This window comes from Protopterus annectens, chromosome 1.part0, assembly GCF_019279795.1.
Source record: "Protopterus annectens isolate FY-2018-M chromosome 1.part0, PAN1.0, whole genome shotgun sequence".
NCBI lineage: Eukaryota > Metazoa > Chordata > Ceratodontiformes > Protopteridae > Protopterus > Protopterus annectens.
Window position 1 is genome coordinate 1,388,638,805 of NC_056725.1, and position 26,500 is coordinate 1,388,665,304.

At 41.8% G+C, this 26,500-nt stretch overlaps 1 protein-coding gene across 1 annotated transcript in view; it reads right to left on the reverse strand.

Moving 5' to 3' along the window:
* MDN1 (midasin AAA ATPase 1) overlaps positions 1-26,500 on the reverse strand; it is a 3,484,183-nt gene that overhangs the window by 2,056,583 nt on the left and 1,401,100 nt on the right. Inside the window, exon 29 of the mRNA XM_044071809.1 lies at positions 15,202-15,340. Coding sequence (XP_043927744.1) covers positions 15,202-15,340 — 139 coding nt within the window. The remainder of the gene's footprint in view (positions 1-15,201; positions 15,341-26,500) is intronic.

Here is a 26,500-nt window from a genome sequence, read left to right on the forward strand (position 1 = left end):
TTGGGTTGAATCTCAAAGCTGAGGTTGGGTGGCTGGGTCTAAATAGGATTAGGAGAGGCTATAAGGACCTACAGAGCTGCAGTGGCAAAGCCTGCTCTGGATTTAAAGTAGAGAGGTAAGTGGTAGTGCTTGGTAAAAGTGTGCACTGAACTCCAAGTTGCAGCCTCTAAAATGTCTTTCGTTGGTACTCCTCTGAGGAAGGCTGCTGAAGTGGCTGCTGCTCTGGTTGAATGCAGCCTACTGCCCTTAGGCACTGATCTGCCATGTTGTGAATAGCAGAAACAAATGCAGTTGCCTATCCATTTTGAATTAGTCTGCTTTGAGATAGCCTTTCCTTGTGATCCTGCAGCATATGCCACTAAGAGTTGCTCGGTCTTTCTGAAAGCTTTAGTTCTGTCCAAGTATTAGCGTAGCTGTCTGTGTATATCCAAATAATGCAGGAGTCTCTCACCCTTATTCTGTGGGTTTGGATAAAAAGTAGGCAAATGAATGGTTTGGTTAAGAGCCACACTGGACACTACCTTAGGCAGAAATGTCGGGTTCGTCCTCAGAGAAACCCTGTCTGGATGGAAAATGATAAAAGGTTCCACAGCCATGAGTGCCTGTAACTCTGAGACTTGTCTTTGCAGAGGTTATTGCTAGGAGCAGAGCTGTTTTCCAAGATAAGAACTTTATTTCAGCTGTATTGGCTGGCTCAAAAGGTGGCAGTGTGAGTTTTTCCAAGACATAATTGAGGTCCCATGCAGGTATTGGTGTTCTCCTTGGAGGTCTTATGTTTTTGGCCCCTCTGAGGTACTGCCTTAGCAACAGATGAGGAAAAAATAGGTGGTTCCGTATTGTAATGAGCTGAAATGGCAGAGGCATGGAGTTTAATTGATGAAAAGGATAGGCCTTTGTCCAGCATCTCAGTTAGGTATTGTAAAATCGGAGGAATATTTGGTACAAATGTGTCAATTCCTTGTGCCTGGTTCCAAGCACAGAATCTTTTCCATTTTTCTGCACAAGATTTTCTGGTACTGGGCCTCCTGGCCTAGAAAATAACGTCCATCACTGCTTTAGAAAGAGGTGTGTTCTGAATGGCTACATTATCCGCCATGCTGCCAGATTTAGGGTTCTGAGTTTGCTGTGCAGGATCTGATTGTTTTGTTCGATCAGTAAGTGAGGAATTAGAGGCAATGTCAAGGCTGTGCCGTGAGACAAGCTCTTTAGGACTGGGTACCAGTGCTGGCAGGGCCAGTCTGGAGCAATCAGAATCATTTTTGGCTTCTCTTGTCTGACCTTTAGGAGTACCTTGGGGAGGAGAGGCAGAGGAGGAAAGGCATATACTGTTAGGGTTTTCCAGCTGAATGATAGAGCATCCACTTTCCATGGTTGCTTGTGATAAGTCCTTGTGCAGAATCTCTGTAGTTGGCAGTTGGGAGGGGAGGCAAATAGATCAATGTCTGGGCATCCCCATTTCTTTGTTATCATGCTGAAGACTTGTGGATCCAGTTTCCACTCGTGGGGATCCGTGAGATTTCTGCTTATTTCATCTGCCAGAGTATTTTTCTTTCCTGGCAGGAATTGTGCTTGCAGGTGTACTTGATAAGTCAATGCTGTATCCCACAAAGTCATGGCTTGTCTGCAGAGGGGGTAGGGAATGTGTGCCTCCCTGTTTATGTACCACATGACCATAGTATTGTCCATTCTTATCAGTTGTTGTCCTGGACGAAGCAGATTCTTGAAAGCTGTCAGGGCATTCTGAACAGCTAGCATCTCTTTTTGATTGATATGAAGATGCATCTGGCTTGTGGGCCATGTGCCCTGAATACATTATCCTGCCATGTGGGCCCCCCAGGCATAATCTGATGCACCTGTTATTGACTGCCTGGCTGTGGGTAGGGTGAATGGCTGTCCCTTGTTGTGGTGACAGGCCTGTGCCCACCATAGAAACTCCTGTTGCAGGCAAGGATTGAGGGTGATTAGTGTTTCCAGGCTGTGACAATGAGGAGTCCAAACACTTTTTAAATACCATTGTAGTTTCCTCATATGCAGTCTGGCATATGGAATTAGTAGAATGCAGGATGCCATGAAGCCCAAAGCCTGCAGAATTTTTCTTGCAGATAACTGGGTCTTTGTTACCAACATTTTGAAGTAAGAAGTCAGTTGCCTTTGTTTGTCTGGCGTGAGATAAGCCATCTGGGCCGTTGTATCTAAGCTTGCACCCAGGAATATTATCTCTTGAGAGGGTACTAGTTTTGATTTTTCGTTTACTGTATACCCTAGGCAAATCAATAATCTTTTTACAAATGCCAGATGCTTTAGTAGAATGTCCTTGTTCTCTGCTTGAATAAGGCAATCGTCCAAGTAAGGATATATTTGAATTCCTCTTTGTCTGCAAAATGCAATTACTTGTGCCAGGCATTTTGTGAAGACCCTGGGCGCAGTAGATAAGCCAAAGGGCAGTGCAGAGAATTGGTAATGCACTGAGCCAGCTATGAATCTGAGGTAACTTCTGCAAGATTGTCTGATTGGGATATGCAGGTATGCCTCTTTTAGGTCCAAAGTTACAAGCCAAGCCTTCTTGCCCAGCATGGGCAGTAGCTGCTGCAGAGTCAACATTTTGAATTTTGGGATGTCCAGAAATGTATTTAGAATAGACAGGTCCAGTATTTGTCCCCAGGCTTTATCCTTTCTGGGCAGCAAGAAAAGTCTTGAGTAAAATCCTTGTCCCTGCTCTTGCTGTGGTATTTGCTGAATGGCCCTCATGTCCATGAGGGGTGAAACTTGTTTTTGTGCCTCTGCCCATTGACTGTGTGGCAGGTCTGGCATACCTTTTGCCCTTGGCAGGGTGTGAAAGTGGAACCAGTAGCCCTGGGACACAATATTCAAGACCCATTTGTCCTGGGTGATCATATGCCAATTTTGAGAAAAAAGTGCTAGTTTTCCCCCTAAGGGGGCTGCCAAAAGATAAGTGCTTGATGCTGGCAGAAGAAAGTCATTGGGACTGTTTCCTGTATGGCTGTGATTGGGGCATCTGTTATCTGCCTCTTTGTGGCCTGTCAGACACTGGAAAGGACCAATTCTTTGTAGGCCAGTTCCTGCTAAATCTGGGTGGCTGTACCTGTAAGAAATCCTTTACTGTTTGCATAGATTTCACTTTGTCCTCCATTTTCTTCAACACCTCCTCTGCTTTAACACCAAATAAGGTATCATGCTGTAACGGAGCATCTAATAATTTTGCTTTAACATGATCAGGCAGATTCTGTTCCTTTAACCAAGCATGCCTCCTAACGACAGAACCCATAAATGCAGCCCTGCAATAGGCCTCCAAAGAATTAAAACCACATTTCAATGTATGCTTTCCCACCTGTTCAGTTGCATGCAATAAATCCTGCAATTCCTTATTTTCTGCACAATCAGAATTTGATATTTTCTGTTTTAGCAGTGACATTAAGTATTGCTGATATTTAAGCATATGAAATTGACAATTTAAGGCCCTCACAGTCAAAGTAGCAGAAGTGTAAACCTTTTTTCCCCATCTGTCCAGTGCCCTTGAATCCCTATCAAAGGGGATAGGGTTTTTTGCAGTAGAAGCCTTGACCCCTTTGGGACCCTGAGAAATAGTTTTTGGGTCAGCAGCAGGGCTTTTATAAAGAAATTTATGTGAATCTGGAACCCTGTAGTATCTGTCTGGTTTAACAGGGGCAAAAGTCAGGAGAAAGACTTGTCTCTGAAAATACATCTACAACGTCTAACACAGGAGGAATAGCAAGAGGCCTGTACTGAGGTAGTAAAAGAAAATCTCTAAGCCTTTTCTTAGATACGGAGTAGTCCTGGCTCTCCCAGTGGAAGTGCTCCCTCATGGTATGCAGGGTTTCCCCAAAAGAATAATCCTCAGGAGGAGAGGCTGAAGGGATAGATTCTTCAGCATCAGAATCCTCATAAGGAGGAAGAGAGTATTCCTGTTCAGAGGCGGAGTCAGAGGAAATGGAAACCTGATCTGAAGATTCATATTCTGTCTCTTGCCTAGGCCTCTTGTCAGGAGGGGTATGGGAACCCCTGATCAAGGTAATTAGGTCTTCGGCCATTTTGAGCATCTTTTTTTAGGCATAGAAGTCTGTCCAGAAGAATGCTGTACTTGTTTCTTTGTCTTTAGAACTGCTTTAGTCTTTGCTTTGGAAGCTGAAGTAGACTTTACATATAACTGTGTAGGTCTGAAAACACCCTCAGAAGACTATGCTTGCTCAGCGGCTCAAGACCCATCTGAGGGAATAGTTTCCGAGTGTCCAATACCTCGAGTATCCAGAGGCCTAGCTGGCTCCATGTGGGAGTCAGCAGCCTGTGGCTCTGAGGTAGCGGGCGTCTGGGGCTGCGAAAGCGCCTCACTGAGAACCAGCAACTGGCTTAGAGGAAGCCTAGTCGTCGGTTTTGGACATCGGATGCCTGTCCTTTTCTTTTTCCTTGCGTTTTTTATAAACTCCAGTCGGCTGTTCCGACGGCATTATATAATTGAATCTTCGGCCAAAGTAATGAAAAGCAAATTCGTACCGACGCTTAATAGTGCGTTGGTTAAATCTAGCACAAAACCGACAACTAGCAACATTGTGATCAGGGCCTAGGCAAGGAATACAGTAAGAATGAAAATCCTTATGAGGTATTTGCTTCCCACAAGAAATACAACTGTTATCTTTTTCTGACATCAGTCTGGAGCAAGAAAAAAGTTTCCCCAATGGGGTACTTAGCTTTAATGAAGACTTCGGATCTGAAATTCATTTTTGAAAATCTCAGGAGTCAGCCGACCGGCACTTGCAAACTGCTTTTGCTTTGGGCGATGCGCGGCAAGAAAGACTGAAGAAAATGGCGTCCGCTGCATCTTTTATACCCCTGGCGCACTGACGTCAGGGAAGAGGTGACAGCAACCGACGCCGGACCTAGACTTTGGAATTCAGGCCGACTGCGGGTAGCCTGCCAGCAGGATAACCCAAGTGCAATGACTGCAACAGCGAAACACGAACATCAGGGGGTTGAAGGGAGGTCTCTTAGGTGAGTTCAAGTGATGGATGAATTTTAAAAATTGTTTTACTTTAGTTCAAGAAGTGGAGGGTTTAATAGTCATGCAGGCAGAGATAACAGAAAGTACAGTTGTGTACACCTACCATAAATGTAGATGTTAGAGTGTCTTCACTGTTGCAGTCATAACTGTAGGGTGCTCCTGCCGGCAGGCAGCCCGAGGTCGGCCAGAATCCCAAAGTCTGGGTCCGGCGTCGGCTGTACAAGCCAGTACCCTGACGTCAGTACGCTCTGGTACATAGCCCTCAGCCGACGCCATCTTCTCCAGCCTTTCTTGCCCTAGATGTCAGAATTCCCCAATAAATCATAAATGAATCCAACAAGGAAACACAAATACACCACAAAAGAGAAAAAGAGGGATAGGAGGAGGAAACACGACTGCAACAGTGAAGACACTCGAACATCTACATTTATGGTAGGTGTACACAACTGTACTATGTTCATCGTGTTTCACTGTTGCAGTCATAACTGTAGGGTGGAATCCCAAAGCAGTGAAAAAAGGGAGGAGGTTTAGACAGAAGAAGGGGCAGCAAGAAGACCCTGCAAAACAGCAGAGGCAAAGCCTGCCCTGGTCTTAGAATACAAAGGGAGATTGTAGTGCTTGGAAAAAGTATGCACAGAACTCCAAGTGGCAGCTTCCAAGATATCCTTGGTAGGAACTCCCCTGAGAAAAGCTGTAGAAGTAGCAGCTGCTCTAGTAGAATGACTTCTCACAGTACCTGGAAACTGTTTTCCATGATGAGTGTAACAAAATCTTATTCCATAAGAAATCCATTTAGAAATAGTTTGTTTGGAAATAGCCTTTCCAAGAGAACTGGAGGCAAAAGAAACAAACAATTGGTTAGATTTTCTGAACTCTTTAGTCTTGTCCAAATAAAATCGTAACTGTCTGTGCACGTCCAAGGAATGCAAAATCCTTTCCCCTTTATTCTGAGGATTAGGAAAGAAGGTAGGAAGGTGAATTGTTTGATTTAAAGCCACTTTCGAAATCACCTTAAGCATGAAAGTAGGATTGGTCCTCAAGGATACTCTGTCCTGGTGGAAAATAAGGTATGGTTCCACAGCCATGAGAGCTTGCAACTCTGAGACCCTTCTGGCAGAAGTCAAAGCTAACAAAAGAACTGTCTTCCAAGATAAAAACTTAATATCTGAAGATGCAGCAGGCTCAAAAGGAGGCAAAGTAAGTTTTTCTAAAACATAATTAAGATCCCAAGCAGGAATAGGAGGGGTCCTGGGAGGCCTTAAATTCTTAGCCCCTCTCAAGAATTGTCTCACCAAAGGATGAGAAAAAACAGGGGGATCACAGTATTGAAATGAGCAGAAATAGCAGAAGCATGAATCTTAATGGATGAAAAGGAAAGTCCATTAGACAAAAGATCCGAAAGGTAAAGCAAAACAGAAGAAAGATCAGGAACCAGAGGGTCCAAGCCTCGGTCCTGCATCCAAATGCAAAATCTCTTCCATTTAGAGGCATATGATTTCCTAGTGCTAGGCCGTCTAGCTTCCAAAAGAACATCCAAAACTTGTTTGGGAAGACTAGAAGAAATCAAATTCCTTAGAAGAGCCAAGCTGCCAGGCAAAGGGTCTTGAGATTGGAATGTAGCAACTGACCCTGATGCTGGGACAGATGAGAAGGGTTCAGAGGGAGAATCCAAGGAGGCTCCAAGAACAGGTGCTTTAAAGTTGGATACCAAAACTGTCGAGGCCAATTTGGAGCAATCAAGATGAGGAACTTGGGCTTGTCCTGTTTTATCTTTAGTAATACCCGAGGAAGAGGAGGGAAGGCATATCCCGAAAGTTTTCTCCAGTTGAAGGACAGGGCATCCACTTTCCAAGCTGTTTTGTGGAATGACCTGGTGCAAAAGTGAGGCAGCTGATGATTGAGATGGGATGCAAACAGATCTATCTGGGGGCATCCCCAAACTGCAGTAATCCTTTTGAATAAGTTGGTGTCTAGCATCCATTCATGAGGATCTAAAATGTTCCTGCTCAGGCTGTCTGCAAAGGGATTCTGTTCTCCTGGTATGAATTTGGCCTGGAGATGTAGATTCAGATTTAGAGCTGTGTCCCATAAAGCCATAGCTAGTCTGCAAAGGGGGTACGAATGAGAACCCCCCCTGCTTGTTTATGTACCACATGACTGTGGTGTTGTCTGTGTAAATCAAAAGAGGCCCTGGATGTAAAAGGTTCTTGAAGGCTAGAAGAGCATTTTGAACTGCCAACATTTCCTTCAGATTGATGTGCCAGTGAAGATGATCCTTTGTCCAGGTTCCCTGCTGGCAATTGCCTAGAAAATGTGCTCCCCAAGCATAATCCGAGGTGTCCGTGGTTATGATTTGAGAAGGTTGAGGAAGACGGAAAGGCTTTCCTTTGTTTAAAGCACACTCCCTGGCCCACCAAAGGAACTCCTTCTGGAGGCAGGGGATCAGAGGAATCTGTCCAGATCGTGGTAATGCTGCGACCATACACTTTTCAGATACCATTGAAGCTTTCTCATATGGAGCCTTGCATTTGGAATCAACAGAATGCAGGAAGCCATGTAGCCCAGAGCCTGCAGGAATTTCCTTGCAGTGAGCTGAGGTAGAGTTGCCAAAGTCTTGAAAATTGAAGCCAGCTGTATTTGTTTTTCTGTAGTGAGGAAGGCCCTTTGTAAGGTTGTATTTAAGAGGGCTCCCAGAAATACCATTTGTTGAGAAGGGATCAAATGTGACTTTTTTGTGTTTACTGAAAATCCCAGTAGGAGGAGAAGACGTTGAACAAAATCCAGATGTTGAAGTAAAAGATCCTTGCTGTCTGCCTGAATAAGGCAGTCGTCCAAATAGGGGTAAATCTGAATCCCCTGGAGTCTGCAATAAGCCACTACTGGTGCCAGGCACTTGGTAAAGACTCTGGGCGCAGTACATAAACCAAAGGGCAGTACAGAGAATTGAAAGTGTCTCGATCCTGCCTTGAACCTGAGGAATTTCCTGCGTTCCTGCCTGATGGGAATGTGTAAATAAGCTTCCTTTAGGTCCAATGTCACCATCCAGGTGTCCTGAGAGAGCATTGGAATCAGCTGCTGTAGAGTAAGCATCTTGAATTTTGGAATTTCCAAAAAGCTGTTTAACACAGAAAGGTCCAGAATAGGTCTCCATGAGCTTTGTTTTCTTGGAACCAGAAACAGTCTCGAATAAAAACCTTTTCCCATCTCTGAGAGTGGAACAGGCTCTATGGCTCTCATGGCCAGAAGAGCATCCACTTGATTTAAGGCCTCTGACCATTGATGTTTTGGCAGATCTGGCCAACAGAAAGCCCTTGGCAAGGTATGAAAGTGGAATTTGTAGCCTTTTAAAATCACGTCCAATACCCATTTGTCCTGGGTAATACGAGTCCAATTTCTGTAAAAAAGAGAAAGTTTTCCGCCGAGAGGGGCATCCAGGTAAAGAGGTCCCGTAGCCCAACCGAGAGAGTCATTGAGTTTGCTTTCTTTGAGATTGGGATCTGTCTTCTCCCCTTCTAGGTGAAGAAGCAGTCCATTGCCTCGATCTGTAGGAGGCCTGAGCTTGGCCACGACCTCTGGAGCGTCTACATCTTCCCCTTTGAGGCCTGTCAGACGTGGGAAAGGACCAATTTTTGGAGGGCCAATTCCTGGAAAATCTAGGAGGCTGAACTTGCAAGAAATCTTTCACAGTTTGCATAGATTTTGCCTTTTCTTCCATCTTTTTAATAACCTCCTCAGCCTTAGATCCAAAAAGAACATCATGCTGAACAGGGGCATCTAATAATTTAGCCTTAACCTGTTCAGGTAAACTTTGCTTACGAAGCCAAGCATGTCTCCTGATAACAGTACCAGAGGCTGCGGCCCTGCAAGAAGCATCCAAAGCATCAAAACCACAATGCAAGCTATGTTTGTTCAGTTGCATGCAATACATCCTGTAGTTCCTTATCTTCTGCACATGCAGGAAGGGAAGCAAGCTTTTGCTTTAAAACAGACAAAAGAAATTGCTGATACTTAAACATATGAAACTGGCAATTTAAAGCCCTAACAGAAAGGGTAGCAGAAGTATATACCTTTTTGCCCCACCTGCCTAAGGCACGAGAATCCTTCTCAGAGGGTATAGGATTCTTAGAAGTAGCAACTTTAGCAGCCTTAGAACCCTGAGATATAGTTTCAGGATCTGCAGAAGGATTCTTAAATAAGAACAAATGAGACTCAGGAACCCTATAAAACCTATCAGGCTTAGAGGGAGCAGGAGGCATGGAATCAGGATTCAAATTAGCCTCGGAAAAAGCATCATCCATAATGTCAAGAACAGGAGGGATAGCCAAAGGCCTATGTTGAGGAAGAAGGAATTCTCTAAGCCTCTTCTTGGAAGCAGAATAATCCTGACCTTCCCAATGAAAATGTTCCCTCATCTCATGTAAGGTTTCCCCAAAAGAAAAATCTTCAGGCGGAGAGGCAGAGGGCAAGGAGTCCTCAGCATCCGAATCCTCATAAGGAGGAAAAGAATATTCCTGATCAGAGGAAGAGACAGAAGATATAGAAGCCTGGTCAGAGGAATCCATAGGAACATCCTGTCGAGGCCTTTTCTCAGGGGGGGGGTGAGAACCCCTAATCATTGTAAGCAAATCTTCAGCCATCCTTAACAATTGCTTCTGTGTCCTGGGAGTAGATTCAGAAGAAGCTTGAGCAGGAGCTTTAGACTTAACAGGAGTCTTTGTCTTTGCCTTTGAAATAGTGATGTGAGAAGGCCTGAATACCCCCTCAGAAGCCGGTACCTGCACAGCGGTTCCGGACCCATCCGAGGGAGCGACGTCCGAAGGTCCTGCAGCAGATAAAATAGAAGGCCTTGATGGCTCCCCATGGGAGTCCGTATCGGCCATCGGTTCAGAAGTGGCGGACGACAGGGGCTGCAAAAGCGCCTCACTGACGACAGCCGAACCGGACGCCGGCTCCAGCTGCAACGAGTCCTGTTTGGACCTCGGAGGCCTGTCCTTGTCTTTGCGCTTCTTTTGAATTCTGGTAGTGTCAGACGACATTCTATAATTGAAGCGTCTGCCAAAGTAATTCAGAGCCCAGTCGTACCTGCGCTTGATAGTACGAGAATTAAACCTGGCACAGAACCGACAACAAGAAACGTCGTGGTCAGGGCCTAAGCAAGGTAGACAGTAAGAGTGGAAATCTTTATGAGGTATTTGTTTTCCACACGTAATACAATTATTAACTTTTTCTGACATCGGAGGAACAAGAAAAAGATTCCCCAACGGGGTACTTAGCTTTGAGAAGAGAAGTAAGAACTTCGGACCAACAACAACCAAAAACGCTGTTCGAAAATCGCCAACCGACTAGCGAGCTGCTTTCCACCGCACGGCAAGAAAGACTGGAGAAGATGGCGTCGGCTAAGGGCTATGTACCAGAGCGTACTGACGTCAGGGTACTGGCTTGTACAGCTGATGCTGGACCCAGACTTTGGGATTCTGGCCGACCTCGGGCTGCCTGCCGGCAGGAGCACCCTACAGTTATGACTGCAACAGTGAAACACGATGAACATCAGGTGTGCCTTAATGGAGGAACATGCTAGTCTACTTTTAGTAACTCATAACTGGAAACTCCATTCAAAAAGGGGCCCTTATTCTTTTGAAGAAACTAGATAGAAAATCTTTTCCACTTGGATAATTAAGAATTTCTAGTTGTAGGTTTCCTTACCTCCTGCAGCATATTCTCTGAAAAACTGGAGTCTGAAAAGGGTAAAAAAAACAAAGGGTAAAGCAGACAACTAAAACTGGGATGAAGAAAGAACCTGAGGAATTTCCTGAAGGTGGAATGGATGGGGATGTTGCGCAGGTATGCATCGTTCAAGTCTAAGGACACCAGAAAGGCTTGTGTAAAGATGAAAGGCAGCAGATTTTTCTAGGAGAATATTTTGAAAGATGGTAATTCCAGAAAGGTGTCATGAGATTGGTCTAGTTTGGGCCAAGTACCCTCCTTCTTGAGGACAAGGAAGAGTCTTGAATAAAAACCTTTTCTGAGGGCGAGAGGTGTAGCAGGTTCTATTGCTCCCTTGGAGAGAAGGTAATGATGACAGGTGGAATGAGGTGGTCCTGACTGGGCGGATGTGGAGAAATTCCCCTCTAAGTATATCCCCTCCAAGGCATTTTGCAACCATCTTGTACAATGAGTAACACCAGTCTATCTGACATGATGAATTCCCAAAGCTGTGAGTGACAGAGTAAGACTCTTGGACAACTGAGTTTTTGGAACAAGGAGGGAAGGTGGAGCAGAAGATGGTCAGACTGAGGGCAATTTATCTGTAAAGGGGTTTTATCCAGATTTCAAGTCTCTGATAGATTTTCAGGAAATTTCTTCTAGGGATGTTTCCTGCCCTTGTGGATGGGCTTTTGTTCCCTATGGATAAACGAAGTGATCTTGAAAGGATGTTTCCTTAGATATTTCTCACTTTTTGACCCCAGATATCAGTTTAAAATCCTGAATTATTTTACCCCTCTCCTGTAGAATTGAAAAGCTCAATTGCCACAGGGACAAGCAAAAGGCCCCTATGAAGAGAGGAATCCAGAAGCTTGACCTTGATGTCCTCTGAGGGACTGAAGGGGAAAGCCAAGCAAATCTGCGATTGACAAAGCCAGTGGCTGCAACCCTGGAAGAATGCTCGGAAGCATCAGGACTGCATTTTACAGAATGCCTGGTTATCTGTATTGCTTGACTGAACAAGGGTACCACATGTGTACCTTATGTTCAGAATTGCCCCAATTAGCCACGGTTTTATTTAATCCCCTTAAAATGGAGGGATGTTGTTTTGTCATCTAAGTATGACAATTTAGGGCCCTAAAGGCCAAGCTGGTAGAGATGTAGACCTTTTTACCATACCTGTCCATGACGCTACTACTTTTTCTGATGGCAATACATAAGCTTGCAGGTATAACCTTGGCAGACTCAGTGGAAACAAAAAAAGAAAGATCTGCTGCAGGGTTTTTGTAGAGAAACCATGTCCTCAGGAACTATAAAAATCTGTCAATCTTTTTGGGTGCTGGAGCCTGTGAAATGGGGAAGAAGTGGATGCAAAGGCAGCTAAGGAAGATCTCAAACAGGGAGGACTAGCATAGGTTTTTGGACCCCCTAGCTCAATGACATCATAGCATCTTTTTCGCAGTCAAAATATTTTATCATTCTAGTAATAGTCTCCCTAAAGGAAACCTCTTCTATAGGCGAGTCAGGGGACAAGGTGTCATCTGAAGCAAGTTGTCCAGTAGAATGTATTTGAGATGAGTAAGCTAAGGAATCCTTCATCAAAACTCAATTCTACCTCCTCAGAAGATGATTCATGTTGTTTATTCAAAGAGGGGGGACATGACAGGGAGTGGAGAGGAAGGAAGAAAGCTTCTCAAACAAAATGGCCTTGTAGAGGCCTTGAAAACATTTAAGCCATTCCTTTTCCTCAGATGCCCAAGTGGGAGAAACACGCTTGCTTTTGTTTCTTTTCTTATGCGTGATGTCTGCCCTAACAAAACATGATAGGTGGGAACCCTGATAGACGTTGATTAAAATGCCAGGTACATCTTCCCTAAGAAGAATTTGAGGTATGCCCTCTGGTCCCCTCTGAAGTTATCACACTAGGTCCCCCCCCTTCTTTATCATCATGGAAGGCTCAACCTCAAAAGATTTATGGGAACCAGACACTATACCAGTCTCCAACATGGTCAGGGTAGTGGGCATCTAAGGAAGAAATGAACATACCACAGATTCCTGCTGCATCTCAGCAGGAACCTCCAAATCAGACTAGGCAGACGAAGATTCAGACAGACTGTTTTGATCTTCCTTTTGAGTGCAAACGGGATATCAAAGGTAGAGGGTTCTGCCATCTTGGTTTGTGCAAGATGCTTCTGATTTCAGGTCACTAAGTATTTAAGGAAGAAAGTTTGGCATGAAGAGTTTTCAGGATGAATGACTGGCAGACACTTCAATTTCTGTAATCATGTTAAGCCCCTAAAACAAAACAATGGAAGTGTAGGTCTTTATAAGGTATCCCCCTACCACAATCACACTTCCATCTCTTTGCTGGCACAAATGAATCTTTTGTATAAAAGACAAGAGTAAAAAGGTTCCCAATGGAGCACTTATCTGGTTAAGTGTAGTTAACGGTAGCTGCATCAACAAAGGATGGATCTGGCATAATGAAGGTTTTCAACTCACAGATGCAAGGAACAAGGTTTGATTTTGCTCCCCTGTTACTGGCTAAGCTTAAAATGGCCCTTCAGGGCAGTTAACCACTTTCATAAACTCATAGGAGAGTACTAGGCTAACAGATCAATGGGAGTGAAGATGTTGCATTTGGACTGGTGGCAAGATAGTCTGGGATTCTTGTGCTCATACATCCATTTATGTACCCTATGCCCACGGGCTGAGGTAATGCACCAGATGTATGGTTCATCATGAAGGTTTTGGCTTTGGTACACCAGGCATCAATTTAACTCAGCAGGATAACCCATCAGTAATGGAATACTACAATAGCAATCCAAGGAAGGACCATCCCCACTTTCACATAGGCTGTTTCCTATACTACCTAATACCTTGCATAATAATGAATGAACAAAGGAGCAATTTCTTAAAGGACATTTTAAAATTATGTATTTATTAAATCATGGCCCAAACATCAATATTTCAATGAGAAATGTCAAAAACACTATATCTTACTATCAATAACATAAAACTTGGGGTAACTGTACATGTTCCCTGATTGGGTAAAATTTAAGTTAGCAGCTCCACAGATTAACATTTCTGGGGAAGAAAAACAAATTGATTGTGTCACTTACGCCAATCAGCAACAATCCTAGGATCTGACAGTAGAGCAGACTAAAGCCATCTGTGCCAAATGTTCTTCTGAACTTAAACTCACATTTGGAGACAGCTAACTACTTTATTCCAGTCACGATAAATGGAATCCAATCAACATTAAAAGAAAAGAAATGGGGAGACGGGCATTGTAACAGGCATGCTTCTAATGCTAAGTAGCCTGAAAAAAGGGTAGTCCTCTCAAAACAAGGACAAATGACACTTGAATGAGAATAGGAATTCACAGAAAAGCAGCCTGAAGGCTTGATCTGTCAAAACTATAAATCACTAGTCTTGCCATGTGCAGAGTGCTTCCTGTGATATGCTGCAATTCAAATTTAACTCCTCCTCACAAAGTACCAGAAGCTTGACATTGCTGTATTTAGAATTTTAATGCCAAAGGTAAACTGTACTCATTCACACTGTTGACAAATCTGGTGCACATACAGAAAGAAATACTTCAATTCATGCACAGATACTGTCAAATTTGAAGATAATGTGCACGCCTAACAGAATGAAGGGAAATTACATTGACTGTACAAGAAAAGATTCAGCGACATATCAGAACATTTGGGGTGCAGTTAAGATATCTGTGTACAGACATATGTAACTGCAAACTCTGATCAGCTCACACAGAACATGATGCTCTATGATACAGATGACCTAGGATTGATGAGTGGCCCAGATGCTTGAGAATCTGGCACATTTTTTGAGTGGAGAGGGGGAGATAAGGTACAGCCCTGTTCAACTTTCACAGTGGGGGAAGAAGGAAGATGCAATGGGGATGCAAACCGTTGCCTGTTACTGGTGAAGAATAGGAAGTGCAGGAGATGAGCAACTGCCAAGCAAGGCATGCAGGTAGGGTGCATCTCACTGTGGACACAGAACATTCACCTGACCAAACACATGGCATTTCCAAACCATATCACTTGAGGGAGACAGCTTACTACAAAACCACTGGCACCTCTCACCTCAAAAGCCCCTTGCTTGCCTATTACACTCCTCAGACACACAATCATAAATATACATATGCCAGCAGTAAGACTAATTCTGCTGGACTGAAAGGATCCACCCAAAAGAAACTTAAACAGGCATGACCCAACAGTGGAGGAACCAGGGGATAGGATGGAGCTACAGGTTACAAGGGGTTCTTTTAATCAGTGTCTGACTCCAAGAAAATTACATTGCAAGATGAAACTGACAGAATTATATGTATTGAGTTCAAAGAAGATTTGCTGAAATCAAACATCTTACAATATTTTATTAATAAGTTATTTTATGAGAAAAAGGCAATATGTACATGAAACAAAATAATCAATTACCCTGTATCTCCAACAAGGAGAACTGGCTCTCCAAACTCCAATGCACGTCCTAGTAAAACTGCTAATCTTCTCATTGGCTGGGTCCATACAATGTGATAAAATTCATGATCCATCACAGAAAATTGTGCTGACAAGCTTTCTGCAAAATAAATAAAAATAAACAATCAAAATACTGCAAAGATGCAAAATCAACAGTACTAGCTATAAAAGTAAAGAAAAATTACATAAGGGTCCAATTTTTCAAACTGATTGTAGTTTATTACGGATGCCAAAAGTGGCATATACTTGCACTGAATATCTGGCAGCAAGTACAGAACAGGACAGCAGTATTATGCTCTTAAGTGAACAGCACATGTTACAAAACTTTACGTAAACACTTTTCTAATAAAAAACTCATACAGAACTGAGAAGAGTATCTAGACGTGGTGGTGGGACTGCCATTTTGTTTAAAGACCATCTTAAATTGGCACAACTTAACTCTACTCCACCTGATATCCCTAACTGAGAAGTTTCAGTAGCACGCCTAGATATGAATAATCATAAGTCCATTATCTTTATAGCGATCTACCTACCCCCCCCTACTTATAACCTCCAAAATATTGAAAACATCCTTGAATGGGCCTCTACCAACTTCAGCCATGAAACTATTATACTTGGAGATTTTAACCTTGACTGGAGTACCTGCTCTTCAACCCCCCCCCCCGCCTTACTAACTTTATAAACGTGCACAATTTCTGTCAAAAAATTAACCACCCTGCACGCATCAACAAACACCAACAGACAATCCATTCTTGATTGGATTTTAACAAACAAATCCAATACTAGCCATGATGCTGGGCATCTCCCTGACACACTAAGTGATCACTTCCCTAGCTACTTGATTAGAAAACGTGCACACAATTCATGTAACAGTTCCTTTTGCTACATTCGCAATAAAAAAAACACTTTTCTCCGACCTTATTTAATACTTTTCTTCAACAATATGACTGGGCACCTCTAAAAACTCTTCACTTGGGCCGTGCAGTACAGTACTTCAATAGTGCTTCTGACAAATACTTAATGATCTATCACCAATTAGAAAAATTCGTACCAAATCCAAAAAGCTTCCCTGGTTGTCAAAAGAGACAGTTCTACTAAAAAAGGGACAGAGCCTGGCATCTCTTTTAGAATAATGGAAGTACACAATCTCATTACCTACCAACAACTTTGAAATCAAACCAAAAAACTAATTAAACCAGACAAAAAAAAACTACTTCCAAAAAAAAACTACTTCCAAAAAAGTCACCTAAAAAAAACAAAAATCCCAAAAGATTCTGGCAAACAACCAACCTTCTCAATCCAGGAAAACCCACGACCCAGCCCCAACTATGACCAACCCAAATGACTTCATAGCCACTCAATTTAACACCCATTTTATTAACTCAATAACCTCTCTACTAAACAGAACCCCTAATATGACTCCGTCCATACCACAAACCTCCAACAATTCTACCCTCCTCTATCTCAAACCCATCCAAACAAGTTATGTTAAAAATCTCCTTTCTAAACTAAAACCTTGCACACTGGCTATAGACCAGCTAACCTGGTGACTTTCTACAACTAGCTGCTAATGCCATTGCTTACACTACATCTATTCTCATTAACCGCGCTCTCTCTGAACAGTACATACCACTCTTCTGGAAAATATCTCACGTCATACCCTTACATAAAGGCGGTCCCTCTACTGATATATCCAACTACAGACCAATAGCCATTTTGTCACCACTTGCCAAAATCTTAGAAAAATGTATACATAAACAAATCATAGACCACTTTGTCAAATAATCTATTATCTAATGCACAACATGGCTTTCTACCTAGGCATATCACCAGTACAGCTCTAATTAGCTTTACTAATACTGTAAATCAACTCAAAAACAAAAAAAATAGTCTCTGCTACCTTCCTAGATATGTCAAAAACATCTGACATTATCTCATCAAATACTTCGGTAAACTGGCTTTCTACCACTGCAGCTCTGAAGCCCTAAGCTGGTTTCATAGCTACCTGTCAAATAGCAAACTAGTCACTATATGGGACAATAAACTCTTCCCAGCTCCCTATACGTGTAGGAGTCCCACAAGGATCTATCCTTGGCCCACTTTTATTCACAATTTTTACCAATGCCCTAAACTCCTCAGCAAATCCAGCCTCAATCATACAATATATGCTGACTATGCTTCTCTACTCTGCTCTGCCCCCTCTATCAAGGAACTCCAAGAAAAAACTCAAGCAGCCCTCCACAATATTGAAAAACTACTTAACAGCCCATCAACTTACACCTCACCCCCCAAAAAACAAGCTTATGGTCTTTTATAATACCTCAACAACCAACCAACCTTTATTTCCTCCTCCAATGGCACAAAAATAGAACCTGCTGAACATACAAAACTTCTTGCTGTCACAACTGATAGTGGACTTAAGTTTGACAAGCACCTTGCACTAACAATTAAAAAGGTTCATGCCAAACTGGGTTATCTCTATAGGGCTAAATCGTACCTCACTGACCATGCCAGACTTGCAACAGCTACAACGCATCTCTTATAGCAAAGCTATGGAGAGGATCATAATGGAACTCATAAAGACATTGGGGACCTACAGACACTGGATCCTACCCAATTTGGCTTTGTCAAGGGCAGATCCTGCCTCTTGAACTTGGTCGACTTTTTCGAAACAGTCACTAAGGCCATTGATGAGGGTAAGGCAGTTCACACAGCCTACCTTAACCTAGCAAAAGCGTTCGACACAATACCCCACTCGGGCATCATAGAAAAGCTCACCAGCTTAGATGTAAACCCATATGTCACAAGATGGGTTGCAAACTGGCTCAAGGACAGAACACACAGGGTTAGAGTTGCTGGTGCCATGTCAGACTCTAAGCCGGTCACGGCGGTGTCCCACAGGGCTCAGTCCTGGGCCCCTCTTGTTCGGCATTTATTTTTCTGAAGTGCAGGCAAACATAGGGGATTGTGGCTGACAAAATTTGCAGATGACTGCAAACTGGGCACCATAATTGACACTCCATCAGACACAGACATCCTCCAGAGAGGTCTCATAGAAATGGATAACTGGTGCCAGAGCCATGGCCTTAAGCTAAATGCCAAAAATGTATAGTCATACCCTTTGGGAAAAACAAGGTAACCCCTAATTACCACATAGGTGGTAATCCATTAAACACGGAAGAAGTTATCAGGGACCTGGGGACCCAAGTTGACAGTAACCTCTCTTTTGACACTCACATTGCCAAAGTGGTTAGGAAGACCTTCTACATTGCCCACCTGAACATGAAGGGATTCACATCCAGATCAGGAGAGGTCATTGTACCCTGTACTCTTCACTTATCAGACCAATGATTGAGTACAATGCCCCATTCGGAATGTACCTTACCCGACACCTGCAGCAGTTGGAAAGACCCCAAAAGTTCCTCACCAAAAGGATAAAGGGGCTCAAACATATGTCATACGATGCCCGACTGAAGAAACTCCAGCTCTATTCAGTCGCATACCGTCTGCTCAGAGGTGATCTGTGCCTGACATACAAGGCCATGTCCAACCCGGAATTAATGGACATGCTCCACCTCAAAAAATCCAAATCCACCAGAGCCACGAGAGCAAGAGACTTAAACCTCAACACGGATATAAATAGGACGTGCTGGAGGGACAGATTCATCACCCAGAAACTTCCTACACTATGGAACAGAATCCCAGCCCATGTGAGGCAGAGCCCCTCACTGACTCTGTTCAAGAGAAATCTTGACGAGTGGATGGGAGATCGTAGGTTTACCCCGGGAATCATCTCTGTGTCACTGCTGGACAGAGGCACAGCAAACTAATGGGTATAGTATTCTCATCCTAAGGGGTGGTGAAAGCCACACACACTCTGGCTAGGCTTATAAATGCCCTAGGGCAGATAGCCTAGTATGAACCTATGAACCTTATCTTCTCTGCTTTACTGTTCACAAATATGAACCAATCTTCGCAAATCTGAACTGAATAGCCTTGAATCTTGCTATAACAAAATAGCAAAATTTGCCACTAATCAGTCTCAAAGATTTCACCACTGCACTGCCCTTCTCCAGCTGAAATGGTTAGAGCTCCCTCACCTGCTTACTCCAACTCAGCTACTAACTGCCCATGCAGTCTTATAAAAACCTGACAACTGACCTTGTCCAACCCTCCACTAACCTAAAATCTCTTAGGTCTGCTGATTAAGTATTGTTGACTGTTAACAAAACTCAAAACTCTCAAGGCGTCTCCTTATACTCACATATCGCTGCCATACACTGGAATTCTCTACCTCAGCATATTCTGTCCATCAGTGATACACATTCATTTAAACAGTCCCTAAAGGAATACATCACCAAACATAGGCTTTGCTCATCTTCTCCACCAGGCTAACTAATTTAACCCTCTACTGTCTAACTTCCTTCTCTCCACTACCCATTGTCAATATTTCTTGGCAATTGTGCCTTCTTAGCTTCAGTTTGTGATTTTTTTTCAGGATAAATAAATATATATATATATATATATATATATATATATATATATATATATATATATATATATTCCTGAAGATAAGAAAACCTCAGATTAACAGTCTACACTGAAAGTGACACCCACAGCAACGTAAATCAGCCCTTCAATCAGAACCCACACTCTGATGCAACAAGGGACACCCATAAAAATCCATCATCATCCAAGTAACCAGGAGGTGCAAACCTAGATAAAAAGATGTGTCCGAAGTCCCAACAAAGCAAAGCAGTAGGCCCTATTGCCACAGCCATTTAAACCTAGATTCCTTATTCAGTAGCAAGATGGCAAACTCTTAAAATCTCTTGAATGTATGCTGTTCAAAAAGATCACAAAGAACTTACCACTCAGATACTTACCGTGATTACCTGCCTATTCAAGCAACAGACTTTTTTTAGGGTATATGGGGGTACAATCAGCATGCTTCAATGGTGGCTTTACAGTACCCATAATGAGAATCCAAAGAATGCTTACCCTACTGTTCTTCAGGCTTCTTTCCTAAGAAACAGTGCCAGAAGCCACTCCAAGGTACTCATCAGCCAGACGGCATCTCAAAACAACAGCAATCCAAAGACATGCAGGTATAACAATGGACCCCATTATCACTATCTATAAAGATGCCACCCTAAGAGTCGCCAAAACACCACAGGATTTTGAGGGTGAAGTACCACAATCCCACTACCTATGGGGTGTAAACTCCTGCATGGGTAAGCATAAAACAGACTGCTTAACAATCACCTGACATAAGTGACAGATTGTGTGCCAGCTAAAGTTGCATGGTGTAGGGTATGGCACGTAGCAGACACTGGCGCATGCTTCAGACCAAAGTCCCTAACTTTGCACTCGCTCCTTTCCCTTGTATTCCCTCACTGCTCAATAAGCAGGCCCACAGACATGTGCACTACAAGTGGGATGGCCAGATGGATCCTCTATGACCAAAGCACGTTGGCCAGCAAGGGTCAGGTCTTGGAAGAAAGACCCCAGTCCTGAGTACCTCAATCCATGATTATGACACAAAGGACTGATCTCCTGGTATCAAGCTGCTCATCTGGAGACCACAGCTAATCGTCTGGGAAGAGGGCAGTACAAGAGCCTTAGAATGCATCTCTATGGAGAAAGCTGAGAATGCATATCTTCCCCAAAGATACTTAACAGAGGACTATTTCAGGCTGAAGATATCACACATCACAGGACAGCTTATAATCAGGTCATTTCCCACCCTCCATCATGAAATTTGCTTTTGACTACCAGAATCATCTCAGATTTTTCCAATGATCCACTTCCACTTAGGGAAATCTAGCATCCAACAATCATCCACTACAAATTCATGGATTTTTTGCTTCATGTCTCCCCCAAACTTCACAGTAGGGTGGTGCCCCCCCAACCCAAAAAAAAAAAAAAAAAAAAAAAAAACACAACAGGACATGCAAGTCTAAGATGCAGGAGTACTTCCAGGAATGCTGTCCCAACTGCACTGCAAAGGGCTTCATTTTTCAAGCATGCCAAGAGTGTTTTGTTTCTCTCCCAGTGAGGACACCACACCCCCACACTAAGGTGAGTATACTGTCAGCCACTCCCCTGGCACCCCTTAACTCATCCAATACCCATGTACTAAAACTAAGTGACTGCGTCATAGTCAGGGATTTATCACTTTACACCACAAACATGAGTTTCTACCAGAAGGATTTAATAAGCCAAGATGGCTACACATTCATTAACAGATTAATTTCAGCTCTCCCAGTCAGAAAACAAAAACTCAGAAGAGACCGCCAGTGAACTCATATTTCTGGATAAATTTCAGTAACTGGCTAGTAAGTGCACCGCCTAGATGCCAGCAAAAAAGAAATTCAGAGAACCTGCAAGAAAATCAATCACAAAAGATAAGGAAAAACACTGACTTGGAAGAATTCTGCAGCTGTTCAGCAAAATACAGTGCATGCTCTGGCTTTGTTGCAAGACATGACTTCTAGTAAACAAGAGAAAAAAATAAGTCAAATGTACTCAGAGCTAATAAAAACAGACACTGATGGCGTATATATCAACCCAAATAACAAAAGGCTGGAAAAATCAGAAGCTTTAAACAGATATTAAGATGAGGCAATAAAACTGCAAAAGATCAGAGGTTGAAATGAAGAAATGGCTGGCTGAATAGGAGACTGCTCAAGAAGAGAGGTTTCAAAAAATAATACAATTAGAGGGTAGAACATGTAGGGAAAACCTGAGATTTTCTACTGTACTAGAGAAGCTTGAAGGAGAGGACTAGATTACTTTCAAGAAAACACAAACAAGCAACTGGGCTGGTATTCCACAAAAGGAGTCTGAAAGGGAACATCGTGTATATGTTCCAAGCCTGGCCATGAGAAAGCAACCTAGACCTTTAATAGTAAAGATGCAATCCTACCAGCAGAAGGATTTGATTCTGACAAAACTGTGACAGAAGGACAAAGTACTAAAAGTGGGAGACAGAGTGTTTGTGGAAAACGATTACTCACTGTACACCAGGCAGAACAGGAGTAAATTTATTCCACTATCAGGGAATGTTGAGAAGCAGGCATGAGATTCAAACTGCTGTACCAGGCTATCTTCAGAATATTCTTTCCCGGAGGGACAAAATCATTTTTTTCATGTAGAACATGCTAAAGAGGAGATACAAAACTTTGCCCAATAAAGAGAGTGCTGTGAAGCAGGAGGTTTTGCTTCTTGTTCTTCTGGTGAAGAATACAGAGAGACTGCCATTGAAACCTTTTCCAATATTTCAATGGAAAATGCTTGAGACACCAAAAAAAAACACACGAGTTAACTAGATGAACCAAGAGTATGTTGGAAATGAAGCAGGGACTAGATGTGGGAGACGGGGATAAACAGGAATAAAACCAGCAACTGGGAAAATGACAAATGTGGGATTATAAAGCATTAATTATATTTGAGAAACACGACAGAACAAGAAAACCCAGAAATATTAGAATTTTTTGACTTTGTTAAAATTACTTGCAGAGGACTCTAAAGTATATGCCCTACTTCGTGTCATTAACTATTTGGAGGAACACTTAAGAGAAGGGAAGGAGGAGATTTAACTGTAGGTAAAACAAAATTTTGTTTTTAATAGTAACATTTTAAGAGTGCATGATATAATCTGCATGCTATAACATTTTCTGTTATTTTCAAGTGTAATGGGGATACTAAATTAAACAGGTGCCCCTGTTTTTTCCCTTCTTTTCTCTTTCTCTTTTTTTAGGTTTAAGACACATAGGCACTGCAAAGTAATAAAAAAAGAAAAGAAAACTCAGGTCAAGAGAGAGTGATACAAGAAAACATGTGCTTTTCCTCATTTTTGCACAGGGAAATTATTGGATTAAGGCCCTTTGCTTGATCTAGTAAGTTTTACGAGAAAGCAAATAAATAAAAACAATGAATATCATAAAGCTCTTCTAGCAAATAAATAAATGCTTGTAGAAGCAACTGCGTATCTGGTTCTCAAGTCTCCATGGAGACAATCTGATAAACAGCAACAACAGAATACTTTTCTTTCTTTCAGTGGCTAGGGGATAATGTTTTCTGAAAGCATTCAAGTGTTTTCCCATTTTGGTTGAGCAATAAAGATAAAACAAAACCAGACAGCGCTTAGTAGCTGCACAGACTGTACCATGCGTCTTAGCATGGATAACCTTCCTCTAAGGTTAAACAGTCTCTGTCTGTTAGTTTGGGACAAGTGTTATTAGGAGGGTAAAATTTAATTATTTGAAGACATACATAGCTTTGTGTGTAGTATTAAATTAATAGTTTTGGAGCGTAGCTGATTTTTTTCTGAGGGCTTTCAATAAAACAAAGTTTTGTAAGATGTGACAGGCTCAAACGAATATGACAAGAAACAACTGTATAAAAGATCCACTTGCCAAACACAAGTGTGTGCATGTAATACAAAAGCTGGAACTAGATGCTTTACAAAAAGGCATTTACAAATAAAAGATGGAATAATAACTAAATACTGTGATGTTGTGAGGTGTTGCCAGCTGTACCAGGAGAAGTAAGACAGTGCATGTGTGGCATACGTCAGCATGGCTGGCCAAAGTTTTGTTCATAATCTTATGTCATTTGATTGTCACATTGATTTGTATAGATGTTTGCATTAAAATGTACTGGTAAAAGTTGTTTGTTAAAAATGCTACAACAGAATCTTAACAGTTCTGAATGTGTATCATGCCAGAGTCAGGTGACTAGATGTGAGGTCATTCTATAACCAGCTGAAGGACTGAACTCAAGCAGCAGCAGTCTTTCTTTTTCTTTGGAACCTGATATAAAAGATCTAAGTTATTTATCCCAGTTCAGTAATAGTTGTTCAGTAGTAGTTAGTTGTACAGTTCAGTGTGTGGAATATCTCGACTTGTGAAAGTGAGCATCTTTAGCAGTACATCTTGCCTTGAAATATTAAATGAATTAACTAAGGACCGTTTCTCTTTAGAGAAAGTGTGAGATTAGTATTTCTTTTTCTGCATGCGAGATTCTATCCAACTGTCTTATTTTACATTTCCTTTGACTGAAAACTCTGATGCTTATTATAACTAAATAGTAAGTATTTTCCTCTTCTATTTTTACTGTCCATTATTAAATATTTTTATACCTTTTCATTGTGGCTGGTGATTTAGTGAATATATTTAATATCTTGAGAGTACCTGTGATTATTTCAGTGTAATTGTGGCCACTCCAAAAAGCCTTACTGCTTCGGTCACACTCAACCATTTTTATCAGTATTAATTTGACACAGTATAATTGGTTACCCCTTTGTAAGAGCTTTACAGTAATTGGCTGGCGTTAGCACTATACCCTGTGATCTGGAGAGAGAGAGGACACAGCTGGTGAATCTGTGTCAGCCTTTCCCAGGTGTGTGTGTGTATGCGTGTGTGTGTGTGTGTGTGTATGTATATATATATATATATATATATATATATATATATATATATATATATATATATATATCTATGAGACAGTAAACTGTACTGGATGCAGACAGCTGCATTTGGAATATGTGTAAATCCATTCCTGTTCTGTTTCTAGCAACTGCCTCTCACCTGTCTCAGTGGTGAATAGTTGGGCTCCTTGATCGCTGGCCCAGAATAGAGAGAGGTGCATCATCACAAAGACCCTTTCTATATTATCTTAAAAAGTTTATGGTCTCACATATATATACAAGAAAAAGAAAGAGTAGTGAACTATATTAAAAATGTAGAGTGCAAGTATCTATGTTACAGGAGACACTTTTGGAAAGAACTGAACATGTGAATTTGATAAAGAAAGGTTTTCAGGATGGTTATTCAGCAGAATACCTGGGACAAAGGAAAAGAAGAGTACTTATGTCAATTGCAAAAGGAGCTCCAATAGTGATAGAAGAGTACAAAAAAGATAATAATGGTAGATTTGCAGTACTAATGGGGCTACTGGCAAGGGTGGAAGATTACACTGGCATGCATTTATATTCCACCTAAAACTATTATAATGGAGCTTAAGAACATTTTGGGAGAAATCAAGTTTTAGCAGGGAATATTACTTATAGGTGGGGAGTGGAATTTGATTTGCAGCAGTGAAGACGTGTCTGGGGGCCCAGAAGGGAAAATATAACAAAGGAGGGTAGATTTTTGAAGACATTTATGAAAATATTTGGTATGGAAGATGTGAATTCAGTAGTAGGAGTTCGGAGTGAATTTACATATTCCCCAAGATATAAAAACTGAGCTAGGCTAGACAGAAGTTACATTTCAAGGGAACATGTGCATTTAATTGAAAGTTTTGACATGCATCCAATAATTATCAGATCACATGACAATATTAACCAAAAACGCAGGGTAATGAAATATAAATCAGACATTGGCGGTTTCCTACATACCTGTTGAGACAGAGAAATTTAAGTAATAGACAGTAGAAATTATTCAAGAGTTATTAGATAAAATAGAAATTTCTTCTGAAAAATATCACTAGGGAGTGGGATAAAAATTAAAGTGGAGTTTAAAAATATGGTGGAAATAAGACAGATATTAAGAAGTAACAATAATTATTTAGCTGGATTGACAAATGTTAAAGTATTGCAGAAGAGGGGGAATCTCAATGAACAAGAGAACCAATCGCAGAATGCCAAGATGAAAATACGTGATTACCTCTCTGATAAGCATGAGTTAGAAAGACTGCTGTTAAGCAACTGTTTCTTGATAATAATGCCAGAGCACAAAAACTTTTAGCGCAATGAATCAGGCAACAGAAAGTTGAAAGGGTCGTCTCCAAGCTTAGGGAGCCTATAACAAGGAAGATAACAAGAGATCCTGTTAAGAGGTATTAGACATATTATTTCAGAAATTTTATGAAAGTCTGCACAAAGCAGAGAAGTCTGGAGATCAAGAAAAGGTAAAATAGAAATGTTTATGACAGAATTAAATATGTCAAGGTTAGAGGTAGAGGAGTCTCAATTACTAACAATTAGGATAAGAGGAGATGACATAAAAATGGTGATGTGTAACCCAATCTACAGGAAAGTCCCCAGGAACAGTTGGTATTCCTGTAGAAGTCTGGAAGCTAGGAGGGGAAAAAACTGAAAAAATCTAGGTTTTGTTTAACAGTATATTAAAAGAAGCACCAATAACCTGGAAAAAAGCGGTGGTGGCTGCAACATCTACACAGGGTAAAGACCCATCAGATCCAGCTTCATACAGGCCTGTTTCCATCCTAAACCATGACTATGAAGTTTTTA